The following is a 15,089-nucleotide window of genomic DNA, read 5'->3' as shown; positions in this document are numbered from 1 at the left end:
AATAATTCTTCCTTATTCAGTTATCAGCTTTTGCATTCATATGAAGGAGTTGAAAGATCCATGGCTTGGGTCAGGGGCACCTCAGTCCTCAAAGTGACATCTTTGCTCTGTAGCACATTAAAGGGGTCTTTTGCAGCAGATGTGCCTGGCAAGACATCGTTTGATTTTGTAACTGTGGCTTCCATGAGCACTAATTCTGAATCCAAGCAAAATGAAATTCTTTAAGACTCATTTTGTATTTTGGTGAGGGTTACAGGATAATTGATATTTCCATCCAGCAATTCATACACATTGTTTCATGACGTCGGTTTCAATCACTTCCTCCCTGTGTTTATCTTTTCTGTTTGCCTTTTCTATGTCTTCCTGTCTTCTGAACCTTATTCCTGGGCAAATGCTGTCCTTTAAATCTCATTTGGTTGATGATTCTAAGGATTGCTCACCTCTTTGGTGTCAAATTGAATGAATGTTGATCCCCATAGAAGAGTTGGGTTCCAGGCTTGAAGAGTATCCAGGGGCCATAGTCTCAGAAAAAAGTGTAATTCTTGACAACTTCGATATACAATGTGTTTATTATGCCATTTTTCATTGGCCCAGTTGTGAGGATTTTTGTTTTCTTTATGTTGTGGTATAATCCATTTTGAGGGCATCAGCCTCTCATCTCCATCAGTAAATGTATGGAGTCTTGTTCTGTTCGCTTTCAGCAAGGATGGCTGTGCCACCTACACTACTGCTTCCCATTCTGCTGCTGCACTTTTCTTTTAAAAGAATTTCTCATAGTTAAACTGACATATAATGCACATATCATAGTGTTAAGTAGTTTAAACATATTAAAAAGAGTTGTGCAATCATTACTACGATCAATTTTAGCACATTTTTTTCATTCTTGTACTCATTACTAGCTCTCTGTTTCCTCCTAACCACCCTCTGCTGTAACCCAAAGGAAGTGTTAATCCAGATACTGTCTTTATAGATTTGCCTATCTTGGATTCCATAGAAAGAAAAACATTTTAAAAAAAGTGACAATAACGAAATAGAACATAGAAAAACCTTAGTTGAAAAAAATCACAGAAAAGAATAAAAACTAGAACAAATTTTAAATGGATCAAAAGGGAGTACAAAAGGTAAGGTGCTAAATTGTAACCTAACGATGTTGGCATTAGAATGCTTTCCAGTGCATTCTGTCTAACAAGGCTATTCCCATCCCTAGTCAATGGTCAGATGGGATTCACAAGAAGCTTAATCCGCCTGGGGACTCTGCAAATAAATGTTCAGCTTGCACTTTCATCCATAGCCTTTTGCAAACTGGGTGCTCAGAATCTGAAGTTCTAGAACCATTTCTTCTTCCAGTCTTGGATTTTATTATTTACAATCTTTGTATCACACCGGCTGGTGTGTTTCTTCCATGTGACTAATTGTCACCTTACTTAAATAGCTGCTGGTTCTAAGACAAGCCATTAAGACCCTAGAAACTATTCTTTCTGATAACTGGGCTCTATCTGTTTTCTGTACCACACTTTGTTTTAGTGCCTATATCTTCAGTGGTCTCTTCATGAGGACAAGTATTGCATAGGACCACATCATAAGAACTGGTTGGTCTTGCAATAAGACTACAGTTAAATTCAAGCCCAATCTGTTCATGTGACTATGTTTTATATATGTCCATGTTCCACTTTAAAGACATCATGATTACATCATCATTATTTTATTGGGGAACATTATATATCATCCCTAAAGGGCATACGGTAATCTTATTGATAGTATCATTAGTTTATCCAATGTTACAGAATTTCAAGTGTTTAGAAAAGGCAAGTAAATATGTAGAGGACAGTATTTTAGACCAAAATACATGGATTGTTGACCTGCACAGATAAAAATCTCCAGTGACTGGAGAGTATGCAGACGACTCACTCACTCACAACAGCAGAACTGTGCCTACTAGACTAAGACCCGGGCATCAGAAAGCCAAGACAGCATGCACATCTAAAGCTGCACTCTGACTAAAATGAAATAACATACGTTCGTGGTGTACTTTTAATGGACTTTCTCAAGGTATAATTAACTATTTTAGAGGTTCATTTATTTATAGTCTTTTCTATTATGTTAAGCCAATATTCTTTGTATTATAAATATACAAGATGCATAGAATATGTTACTACAAAATCATGTTAGATGCCCCTGAGCTGGCTCAGATTCTTAGCCACCCCGTGTACAAAGGACGAAACACTTCCCACTCACTATCCTCACACTTGTTCCTGTTTGAGCCCTTGCAATCATGGTCAAGCTGTCTCACTGAGGGCTTTTTTTGAAGATTTTTTTTTTTCACAGTCTGTGGATTGCTTGTTTATTCTTTTTTAAAAATCATTGTATTGGGGGCTCGTAGAACTCTTATCACAATCCATATATATATCCATTGTGTCAAACACATTTGTACATTTGTTGCCTTCATCATTCCTGTTAATTCTTTTGACAGTTTCAGAGACCTAATCCCAGGTGGAGGTGATAGCCTGATAAGAGTTTGGTGGCCTATGACTTTAAAGGTCTCAAACAGTGCTGTCAAGTATGTATCGCTTTCTGTGGTACTAGATGTGTTTTTGTGCCAGTTATCCAGTATAGCACATGTGGCTGTAGAGTGTTTGAAATCTGGCTAATGCAACTACATTTGAAATGTTTTGGTTTTGTTTAATTTACAATAAAATGGCTACATCGCTGAAGGACGTCTCCAAACTTTGATTGTTATTGATATAAACTCTTAATTGTAGGAAGGATACAGATATATTTTGGATGTGATTTGTGCGAAGTGTATAGTTTTTGACATGGTTCACCGGTTTATTTGCAGAGGTAAAGAAGTCAGAAGAACAGTATAATAAAATAGTAATTCCCAATGAAGAAAGTGTAGTCATCTATTATAAGATTAGACAACAACTTGTCAAATTGGGCAAAGAAATTGAAGAATATATTCACAAACCAAAATACTGTTTGCCATTTCTACAACCAGGTCGTCTGGTAAAGGTATGTAATAATTTTTTCACAATATATTTAAATACTTTTCATAAAAATCGTAATATTTTTTTCAGGTTATACTAACTATATTTCTTGTTTCACTTGGCATCAATTCAGGGTCTTTAGTGAAGGCTGTGTAATCACTGCATGTGTTCATTCTCTGGAATATAAGTTGAAGTGGACAGTTTTGTAATGAGCATAGAGAATATTTTAATTTATGAAAGGTTATTTTTAAATGAGGCAGTTTTAAATTTTAGGTGAAAAGTAACTTGATGTAAGATACTTGGATATTCTCAGAACATTGAAGAAAATCTGCCTTGTTTTTCCAGCATTATTTGCCAATTGAGAGATTCCATTTATTTCTGTTCTGTTGGCCTACTACGAAACTGTGCCCCTACCCAAAGTATTAAGATCTCGTACTTTAATTTTAGCTGAAATCTTTTGATATGAGTAACTTAAACTTTTCTTAGTCTCTAATGTAGGCATGGTAAGTAGATAATAAAAAATGTTATTATGATCTTGATTTGTTCCTTTTTAGGTAAAGAATGAAGGTGATGATTTTGGCTGGGGAGTAGTGGTGAATTTCTCAAAAAAGTCAAATGTTAAGGTAAACATTAATTAGAATTACATATATAAAATTTTAGTGCAAATTTTTTCCAACTCATGAAATTGGCCTAAGTGAAAATAATAGTAGTACTATGTGAAATTAATTTTTAAAATAATCTTCAATGTTGTTCTTATAATGGCATCATTATTTTCTCAGCAGCCCCCAAAATTTATTTTACTTTTTTCTTTGACTTCATCAATCCTTTATATAACTTTGATGTTTAAATTGAATGTGAGAAAGATACTGTTCTGCACTGAAAATTACAAATTTGACTCTGGCGTAAGAAATTTGGCAAGTTGGTTAATTTTATTTATTCTCTAAATCAGTGATCCTCAATCTATGGCCCGCGGGCCACATGCGGCCCACCGAGGACATTTATCCGGCCCGCCGGGTGTTTTTGCCCCAAAATAAGATATGTGCAGTGTGAATAGGAATTTGTTCATAGTGTTTTTTTAAACTATAGTCTGGCCCTCCAACGTCTGTTTAAAAAGTTTGAGGACCCCTGCTCTAAATCATTGGTTCCCAAACTTACTTGGCCTGCTGTCCCCTTTTCAGAAAGAAAATTACTCAGTCCTTCCCCACAGGCAATTGAAAACTTTTATCCTATAGTCTACCATCCAGGATAAAGTGTAGGTATCTGCTTTCCAGTCCCCTGGATTGTGCTAGCACTGCCCAGGGGTAGTAGCACCCATTTTGGAAAAAACTGTTCTATATCCTACCAATAATAAAGTTGATTGACATCATTATGTTGATATTTTAGAAACAAGATGGCTCATACATAAAAACAATGTTTTGCCTATCACTTGCTGCCATTGAATTGATTACAACCTATAGTGACCCTGTAGGACAGAGTAGAACTGCCCCTTTGGGTTTCCAAGGCTGTAAATCTTCACTAGCGCAGAAAGCTTCATCTCTTCTTCAGATTGGTTGGTGGGTTCAAACTGCTGACCTTTTAGTTAGCAGCCCAACTCAACCAGCTGCAGCACCAGGGCTCCAACTGGGTTTATAAATAAACAAAACACCTCCACCTTATTGCCATTAAATCGATTCTAACTCCTAATGACTCTATAAGGTTTCCAATGCTGTAAATTTTTAGGGGAGCAATATCTTCTGCTTTTCTCCTCAGAGTAGCTAGTGAGTTTGAACCTCCAACCTTGTGGTTAGTAGTCCAATATTTAACTGACAGCCCCACCAGGGCTGCCACTTGGGTTTATAGGAGCAAGTAATGTAGAAATTGGATTTCTAAAATGATGAGAGATAAAGGCATGAAGTGACTGACTTACACATTTTTCATGGGTATGATTCATGAGTATTTCAGAATGATGGAGATAAGAATTCCCACTAACTACTTTTTTTCTCCTGGGAAGGACAGATGAAGGAAGATGCTGATAGGGCTTATATGATTCAGTTGTGAGTGATTGTTTTGTTTTGTTTTTTGAGAAAGTGAGTAATTGTTGACAGTATTGATTGTGATTGTAAAAACTAAATGTAAAAGACAGAACTGAAAAGCTGGGGGCAGTTGACCCTTCATTATGACTGGGACAATGGCTAGACAATCCAGGGTGTGGCTTGTGGATCCTTGCTCTTCAAGCCATACTCTTCGTAACTCCCACAAAATGACTGGTGAGGTCAAGCAAACAGGGTACTGTATATAGGATTCTTAACAGGAGGTTTGGTCAATTTTACTATCTCACTGGTTCGAAATGAGCTATTCTACTATTAAGAAGAAAAGGGGCAGGATTGGAGCGTGTCCTTTGGATGCCAAGATCCTTGCATCTAACCTTTTCTTTCCAGGAGAGCTATGACAAGGGAAAAGCAGTGCTAAAGTGGTAGAGAAGTGGAGGCAGCAGAACCGAGAGCAAGAGACTTGCAGAGCAGTGGGTGTCTTTGCTTATGGAGCTAGTCAAGCTGAGTGCTTTGGGGCACTCATTTGTGGAGTGATGTACCTCCGGCCACTTATTTAGGGAAGCCAGGCTGAACTATAGAGCTAGAACCAAGTACCTATGGACTAAAGTTATGACAGCGTGGCAGCTTTGGGCTGCAATATTTTTCTCTCTCACCCAAGCATGGCAGAGGCCATATGGATGATGGATCTAGGGGTAGAGAGAGGCCTGTTGCGGGCACAGCTGAGAAAAGGTGCGCTTAACCTGAGAGCTGTTGTATCCTGAGTCATTTCTGATCTTTAATTGTAACCTGTTGAACAGAAAACCCGAACTCACTACCACTGAGTCCAATCCAACTCAGAACCCACTAGCCTGCCTGGGAGTAAGACAAGACTGTCTACTCCGGTAAAGATTTGAACATCTCATAAACCCAAAGTGGCAGTTCTGTTCTGTTCTGTAAGGTCGCTATGAGTTAGATGTAACCTGCTAACTTCCCTGGTAGACCCCGTAATTGTGAGCATGCCTTTGAGTTCTGTGTGGCATTGCATTGCATTAGAGGATTCAGCAGAGAAGTCGAGTATGCCATGTTGGAAAGTTGGTTGTTGTTAGGAATCGGCCTTCGGCTAATACATATGGTTGTACACAGTCCCTATGCCATTTTTACAAATGGCAAGCAGATCATGAAAAAATGAGACAGAATGTGATATTCTAGTAACGATGTAGTCAAAATGTATTTAGAACATAGAGGAAGTAGAAAATATCAATTACTGAATTTAGCATCTTAGGAGAAAGTGAATTAAAATTTTTAAACAAGACCTTGAAGAATACATTGAATTTCATTTGCTGGATATTTGCTTGTGAAGAGGCAATGCTATACAGCAACCATGGGACATTTGGGGTGCAGGAAAAGGAATTATATCATAAAACATTGGAAATAATTGTAGAAAATGGGTTAAAATACAAATTTCAAATACATTTAGGTTAGAACTAAACATTTGAAAGTATCGACCCATTGAAATCTAGTTGGTTGACTGTGGTTTTTTGTGTGTATATTTAACCCTCTCAGAGCTTTTAATTATTCTCTGACTGAAGGATACTGGAAAGAAATAATTTTATAAGGACAGGGAGGTTAATTGAGGCCACTCATATTGTTGTTTGGTTAAGACCTAGAATGAGGTAGGGGTGACAGAAGGGTTCTTATGAAGGACACTAAGGAACTAAAGTTGACAGCTCTTGTGTGGGAGATTAAAGGGAATAAGAAATTCTTGATAATGATTCAGGTTTTGATATATGATAAGATGCCCTATTGATGCAAACAGTGCTAAACCAGAAGGACATTTTTTGTTTTGATTCAATTTTTCCTCCTTAAAACATACCCAGGAAGTTTGGAATGTTTAAACTTGACCATGATTGCTTATATTTTATTCATTTGAACTATGACTAGTACTCAGATCTAACAGTAGGATTTGGGATTTTTTTTAGGATTTTTTATATTTCCTTTTTTTTTTATTGGGATGTGGGTGATTTGTATTTCCTTCTTTATTTATTTAGATAAACGTATATATTTTTTTACTTTATTGGGGGCTCTTATAATAATTCATACATCAGTTGTATCAAGCATATTTGTGCATATGTTGCCATCATTCTTTTCTAAACATTTACCTTCTATTGAGTCCTTGGTATCAGCCCCCCCCCCCCATTACCCCTTGATAAATTATTATTTTCATATCTTACACCAACCTCTGTTTCCCTTTCCCCATGGTTTCTGTTATTCGTCCCCCTGGAGGGATGTGTGTGGTTAGGTGTCGATCATTGCTATTGGTTCCCCCTTCCTCCCCTCTGCTCTCCACCTTCCCGCTGCCCTATTCCCATCCTTGTTCCTGAACTCCATGTGTGGTGCGCTCATTTCTCTTATCTGTACTTTGTGCCTGCTCCAGTTTAGACCGAAGTGAGAGGCAGCAATGGGGTCATGACTGTGAGGGGTGAGAAAGCCTCAAGGAACCAGAGGAATTTTGTATGTTTCATCCGTGCTTTACTGTGCCCTGCTTGACTCATCCCTTCCCTGTGATTTTAATACTTTCTTGTGCATAATCTTCATCCATGAGAATACTATTAAATGCCCACATGTATCATTTTCTTTACCCCTAATTGGGATTAATGAAGGTCTGATCTTCCTGTAGGAATTGAGTTAACTTGAAAGGATAGTCTTTATTTGAGTTTCTCTGAAAACTGTTAATTTCTACTTTGTGAAAAGGAAAGTTTGGCAGTCTGTACTAAATGTTTGGTTTCATCCAAAATGATGCAACCTTTAAAGACCTTTGTAAGTTTCCTAGTTTACTAGCATATTTCCTAATAAACGAGCTTATAGAATATCTGAATTCCAAGAAAGACAACAATGTCTTGTGCTTCTAACATTTTGCCTTCTCTACTGAATGTAAGTGACTTGCTTCACTTACTAAATTATTCCATACAAAAAGTGTGATTTTTAGCAATGCATCCCTTTTTAACAAATGTGACATTGCATTGAAACAATTTGGAAACCTTTGGAAAATGCTATAAAGGAGTTTGTTGCCATAAATTATGCATTTATGGTTCAGTAGTAGAATTCTCTTCCCTGCAGGGAGATCTGGACTCAGTTCTGCCCAGTGCATCTTGTGCTCAGCCACCACCATCTTTCTGTTTTAGGGGGTTTGCATGTTGCCTTGATGCTGGCTAGGTTTTGATGGATCTTCTGACTTAGATTAGGAAGAAAGAGCTAAGTTTTCTGAGTGACACTTCTACCCTGTTTCCTCGAAAATAAGACAGTGTCTTGGATTTTTGCTCCCAAAGATGCGCTAGGTCTTAATTTCAAGGGTTGTCTTATTTTTCCATGAAGAAGAATAAGGTACACATTTATTGTTGAAACCCCAAAAAAGGAAATTTATTACCTGTATACAGTACGGTAGTAGTTGTCATCACAAACCAGCATAACCAGACAAACTGTGAATCCTACAGTATCAAGAATTTCTTGTTACTACCATTATTTCCATGTACAACAATCTATGGTACATTTACTCATAATCTATGGTACATTTACTCGCACTTTCTGTTCCGGCGGTCCAGAGTCCAGAGTTACGGTAGCATTGGGGGGCCTTATTATTGGGGAAGTCTTATTTTCGGGGTCATGCCTTATATTTCAGTGAGAGGCAAAACTGTAAGTAGGTCTTATTTTCGGGGGATGTCTTACTTTCAGGGAAACACGGTATCTGCTCTTGGATTGAGTACTAGGTATAGGATGGATGCTGTAATAGCTTCAAGTCTTTATGCTCTGCCCCTCCCAGTGTGAAACCACAGCCTTATAAGCAGGGTAAGGTTTATCTGGGCCCTGGTCTTTTCAGCAGCACTGTATCGAAATAGAGGCTGAACAGAAAAGGAATTTGCCACATTCTTCCTCGCCTTCCCAAGGATAGCCTCAGCAATAAGTTTTTGAAAGAGGCCTAAGAAATGCTGTGTTCCCTCTTGGGGACATACCTAGCCATCTAGCTGGGCCCTATGAGGAGAGGAGAGGGAACCCTGCATTTTTGGCTTTACTAGTCTGGAGTAGAATTTCTGTGTTGCTTGAGATGAAAATAGGCAGGCAGTGGTATCCGTTCACAGAGCATAGACTCCTACTGTTCTTACTGAATTTTAATAGACTGTGTTTGCTAGATCTTTTATTTACTGTATGCCCTTAGGACCATTTCAAGAGAATTACGTTTCTGTTTTGTTTTTGTAGTTTTCTCCAGTGTAGCTGGAGAGTCAGGGCCACAGAGCAGGTCTACAGAGCTCCTCATGCTGTTATACTGAAAGTCAGTCAGTTTTGGCATTTTTTGGAAAGAAAAATTATAGCTAGCATAATGTCATAAACAGGTAGAAAGAAAGAAGACAGATATTTCTGTGGATAGTCTTTAAAATTATTTGCTTGGATTTATGTGTAATCTTATGTATATACAGAGGTGGGGTGGGGCGTAGAAACGTATTAATATTTTTCTTGTTTAAATTAATGGTATAAGTCATATTTTCCAAAGAGCTGCTTACATTTTTCTGTTCATAAAGAACGTGAAGTTCATTTTTACAGATTTTGGAATCCAGGTCAGAGTACTGATCCAAAGATTTTTGTGGCCAGTAGAGTTCGCCAGAAGCAGAAGGAGAATACAGACAGAAGAAAATAGTTTAAGATATTTTGGAGAAAAACATTTTCACTGTATATATTTATTTTGTACTGTTTATTTTATATTCTTGAGAATGTAAACAATGTTTTAATTTGATATATTCAGTGTTTGGTAGGTCATTAGCCATATTTTTAAAGGAGCAAAGAGATGGAAGAGAAAATATAAAATTATGTGCTTCAGAGCTTAAAAATTAGGACCAACAGGCAAAAAAAAAAAAAATTTAATGTAGTCTAAGACAGTCAGTGGAAGGCCAACTAGAACACTTAATAATTATTTCTAGTATGTGAAAAGTCACTTTGTTGACCACGTTTTACAGAGTACAGAACTAGAAGAACTGAGAATTTTTTTATATTAAGAAATAGTTTCAACAGCAATTTTTCATATAATGCTAGAATAAGGAAGGCTTTCAAATGTGTTTTCCTAGAAATATTTGAGGATATTTCAGTAATGTTGGTTTTCTGTTACTGTATGAAAGACTGTTCTCATATGTAGAGGGCACGCTTAGTTCTTAGAGCTTTTGAAAATCATGGTTTTATTAGAGATGCTAAAGTATAATACAGAAGCGCTAGTAAACTGAAGAATAATATAAATCTGTGTATATTTGTCATATATAATTACAGTGATCTAAAGATATAAATTCATTTCTGGTGTGATCATTTTGTTTCTCAAACTTTGGTGTAATATTAAACAATTGTGTATTAATCATTAGAAACTAAGTATCATTTTATGTCACAGTTGCCAAGATTTCTTAATGGTCACACCATTAAACTTTGGAGTATGTTGAAGGATGCAGAGACCATCTTTATAGTATGTAATATATGTTACTGCACATTAGGTGGCAGACATAATGCTCAATGCTGAATCTCTGTATACTTAAAAGTGTATGGGGCTAATTTTTAGAAATGTACTAACTTCCTGCTTTTATTTTCATAGCCTAACTCTGGTGAACTGGATCCTTTATATGTAGTGGAAGTACTTCTGCGCTGTAGCAAAGAGAGCTTGAAGAATTCTGCTACTGAGGCTGCAAAACCAGCTAAACACAGTGAGAAAGGAGAGATTCAGGTTTATACTTTAATTTTCATCCCATCATATTTCAGCTGTTTTGTAGATTATTTATAATTACTGACCTGCCTGCAGTTTGATTATAATGAATATACTTGCATCATTTCTAAATTGGACATTTGCAAGGTATTTTATGAGGAGCAGTCATAGATTGCATTTTTTCCTCAGAAACCATGTGCTGAAAACTTAAACCCTGAGACTAACTAGACTCCTGTGTGAATATGTTTTTGTTGTTATGTTCTTGAGGTCGTACCAGTGTAGGGTGGATCCTAAACCTAATTACTCTTGCGTTTAGGAAAGACAAGAATAGACACAGATGCATACAGGGATTAGACAGAGGTCAAGGAATTGCTGGTACTATTGGCAATGAAGGACCTTCCTCTAGAGCAGCAGATCTTAACCTGTGGGTCACGACCCCTTTCACAGGAGTCACCCGATTCATAACAGTAGCAAAATGACAGTTATGAAGTAGCAATGAAAATAATTTTGTGATTGGAGGGGTTCATCACAACATGAAGAATCGTATTAAAGGGTCGTGACATTAGGAAGGTGGAGAACCACTGCTCTAGAGTTATGCCTTGAGTTGGAACTTCTCCCTACCTGAACTGTGAGAAATACACTCCTCTATTGTTTAAAGCCACCACTTTTATTTTTTGTTACAGCACCACAAAGTAACTGAGATAAAGACTTTGAAAATATCAGTAGGATGTCTAATATCATTTTGGTATACTTCTATCAAATTATGACAAGGAAAAATGGCAATAACTTAATGTGAAAGATTATATTTAAACATTATTGTGAAGGGCTGTGGTAGCACTGTTGGATAAGCATTGGCCCGCTAATCCCAAGGCTGGCAGTTCAAATCCACCAGCCACTCTGTGGGAGAGGCTGTTTGTTCCCCCAAAGATTACAGCCTTGGAAACCCTGTGTAGGATCACCATGAAGCCTTGGTGGATAGTGGTTGCTCGTTGATCTGCGATCCATATGGTCAGCAGTTCAAACCCACCAATATCTCTGAGGGAGAAAGACTGGCTTTCTACTCCCATAAACAGTGGTATAACTCCGAAACCCACAGGGGCCACTCACTGTGGGTCAGCATGGACTTGATGGCAGTGAAGTAAATGAGTCTCAGTTGATTTGATGGCCTTAGGTTTGGCCCTTGTGAATTGGGGTGACAGTTTACCAAGAAGATCATCAGGTTTATATTCAACGATTCATAAACACTTTGTTTCACCTCATTCATTACAAACCCCATATTTAATACCATTTATTCTAATTCCTTCCTCTAATTCCTTGCTGTTTCCTTTCCTCCTTCTTTTCTAATGCTTCTGAATTTGGGTGAATGCTCTAGTTTGATCTCCATTGGCTTATTCTAAAATATGCATACCTCCCTAGTGTTACTGTGCCCCTTGTAGATGTGTCTGTTACTTGGCTGAAACTTGAGCCACAAGAGTGAGTTTAATTCCAGACATGAAGGGTGAGTAAGGAGCACATCACGAGGGTTCCACCAGTCTCTTGAGCCAGTGAGCTTGATCTAGGAAAAAGACAGTTTAATTACATTTCGTAGAGGTATAAAGATATTTTAATATTTTTATGGTAAATTATTTGAATCCATTCTTACGGTTTATTTCATTCATGTAACTAATGATTAAAACATTTGAGTTATTTAAGTTTTGTGTTCTTTAGATTAAACCATTTACTTTGTATGTGCTTTTACTTAAATGCAAAAAGCATTTGCTGTAGGAGATAGACATAATTCTTGAATTTCATATGATTTTTAGTCATTAATTGCCATTGAGTCAGCTCCAAACTATGGTGACCTTACATGTAACAGAAAAGAGCATTGATCAGGTCTCTTCCATTTCATGATTGTTGCTGTGTTTGAGCTCTTGTGGTGTCTATTGTGTCATGCTTATCACTAAGGATTTCCCTAGTTCACTCCAACCCTCCACTTTCTTTACCAAAGTAAAGTAAGCCAACTAAAGTCGCACTAGCCTCACTTCTACATAGCATTCCAGGTGTATTTCTTCTGAGAGTGATTTATTTGTTCATTCTTCTGGCAGTCGAAAGTATTTCAATATTCATCAAGATCATATTGATTCTTTTTCTATTTTCCTTTTTCACTCTCCAGCTTTTGTGTGCATGAGGTGAATCAGGTGAACCTGAGTCAGTCCAGGGACTCTTTGCTTTCGAAAACTTAAGAGAGATCTTAGTAGCATATTAGCCAGCAAAATACAGCATTTGTTTTTTTTGACTGTTGTTTCCATAGACATTGAATGTATAATAGTATAAATAAAAATAGCTGTAGATAAAACCCTGTTGCAGATATTTTTATTATTTATGGAATGTCTTATGCTAAAATGAAAAGTTTTTATACTCTGTAAATCTTATACTAAAAATTTAAAACATTAGTGTAAATGGATAGCCTGTTGACTAGGCCTTTTTGGACCAGTCATTGTATTGCTGTATGGTGTGCTAGTTAGGGTGGATGGAAAGACAAATCTGCAGAAGCATCATAGGCTGCTGCTTTCAGTCACTAAGGGACAGAGGAATTAGGGTGTAAACACTTTAAAGTTTTCCAAATCGCATAGCTTTTGATTTCTGCTCTTCCATCTTCCAATGTCTTATCCTCCAGAATTCTACCACCAAATTAAATTTGTCTGATTTTCCCCCCAAACATTATTTAACAGATTGTGTGCTTAACTGTAAATGATACCAAAACTCCCTCTACTTGGGCATATAATCATTGTTACCCAAATGGACCTTAAAAGTTACTATAATTTGGAGTGGCAAGTAGATGATGAATACAACACAATCTTCTCCCTTACACATGGTGACATTGATAATGAATCTTGGTCTTTTTTTTTTTTTTAAATAATCATTTTATTAGGGACTCATACAACTCATCACATTCTGCACATACGTCATGTGTCCAGCACTTTAGTATATATGTTGACTTCATCATTCTTATGACACCCACTTTCCAGTTGAGCCCCTGGTGTCAGCTCATTTTTCCCCCTCCCTTCCCACTCCCCCCTCCTCCCGAACCCCCAATAATTGATAATTTATTATTATTTTATCATATCATCCCATCCCACGCCTCCCTCACCCACTTCTCCGCTGTCTGTCCCCCAGGGAGGAGGCCACATGTAGACCTTGTCCTCTGTTCCCCCTTTCTCCCTCTCTTTCCTTCCACCCTCCCGCCATCGCCACTCTCTCCACTGGTCCTGGGGGGGTTCATCTGTCCTGGGTTCACTGTATTTCCAGTTCCTATCTGTGCCTGTGCACCTCCTCCGGTCCAGCCGGATATGTAAGGTAGAATTGGGATCATGGTAGTGGGATGGAGGAAGCATTTAAGAATCAGAGGAAAATTGCATATTTCATCGTTACTACACAAATCTTGGTCTTCTTTCACCTAAAAGTGTAAGGCTTCTCTAAGAAACTGCTCCAGCAGCTATGACTGGTACATTGGAGTTCAGGTTTTAGGTGAAAGCTGCTTGTATGTGTCTGTTCTAGAGACAAGAATTAATAAGCAGAGTAGTTGAACCTCTTACTTATTCATACTGAGAAGTTTTGCGGTACTTATTAGTCATGATTTGACTCACTTCAACAAACAACTTCTTCAGGGAAGTCTTCCCTGATCCTTACCATTCTTGCTCCTAAAGCATTTTTTACTCAGCTTCTTGTAGCATGTATGATGCTAAGGAAATTAGGATAATAAGTTGTTAACATGAATATAAATTGTAAATACACATATATCCATGCGTATCTATATATACAAGGATAATTCAAAAAGTATTACTCAGAATTGTTGTTTATTAAACAAAAAAGATGTTAAGTTTTGAAGCTATTGTTTCTTTACTTACCCCTGTGAAGATCTATACACTTCTAAAGGCAGTGTTTCCATCTGTCTATATACTTCTGAAGTAATGTTTTCATTTCTCTAACCCTTCCCCAGAGAATTCTGCATTTTCTGATTTGCACCACACCAAAAAAAAGGGTGGGGGGAGTTTTGGCACTCTCGGTGTCATAGTTTGTGTGCCTTTTCAATGGTCTTTGAGTTTTGGAAACCAAGAGTTAGAAGGGGCAAGATCAAGGCCGCAGGGTAGATAGTGTAGAATGAATTCCTGTGACCATCTTTGAAGAATAAGCAGGAGCTTTGTTGTAATAGGAAAGAATTTCTCACTAATGCAGTTTTCCATTTTCTTAACCCTATAACGCCTGAATTTTTAATTTCAGGAAAAAATTTTGTTTTTATTCTTTACTTTCATAGTTATCAATATATATAACAACCAAAATATATTTTAAAAATATAAAATTTGCAATGTTTTTTAAATGTAACCAAAT

At 37.3% G+C, this 15,089-nt stretch overlaps 1 protein-coding gene across 1 annotated transcript in view; it reads left to right on the top strand.

The window, feature by feature from the left end:
- The window catches only part of MTREX (Mtr4 exosome RNA helicase), an 81,993-nt gene that overhangs the window by 41,029 nt on the left and 25,875 nt on the right, over positions 1-15,089 (top strand). Inside the window, exons 17-19 of the mRNA XM_004703615.2 lie at positions 2,837-3,009; positions 3,539-3,607; positions 10,614-10,742. Of these exons, the coding sequence (XP_004703672.1) occupies positions 2,837-3,009; positions 3,539-3,607; positions 10,614-10,742 (371 nt within the window). The remainder of the gene's footprint in view (positions 1-2,836; positions 3,010-3,538; positions 3,608-10,613; positions 10,743-15,089) is intronic.

This window comes from Echinops telfairi, unplaced genomic scaffold (assembly GCF_000313985.2).
Source record: "Echinops telfairi isolate 266 unplaced genomic scaffold, ASM31398v2 ScPeMD7_7469;HRSCAF=8507_1, whole genome shotgun sequence".
NCBI classification, from domain to species: domain Eukaryota; kingdom Metazoa; phylum Chordata; class Mammalia; order Afrosoricida; family Tenrecidae; genus Echinops; species Echinops telfairi.
The sequence above is the reverse complement of the archived record's forward strand: the minus strand, read 5'-3'. Positions and strand labels throughout refer to the sequence as shown.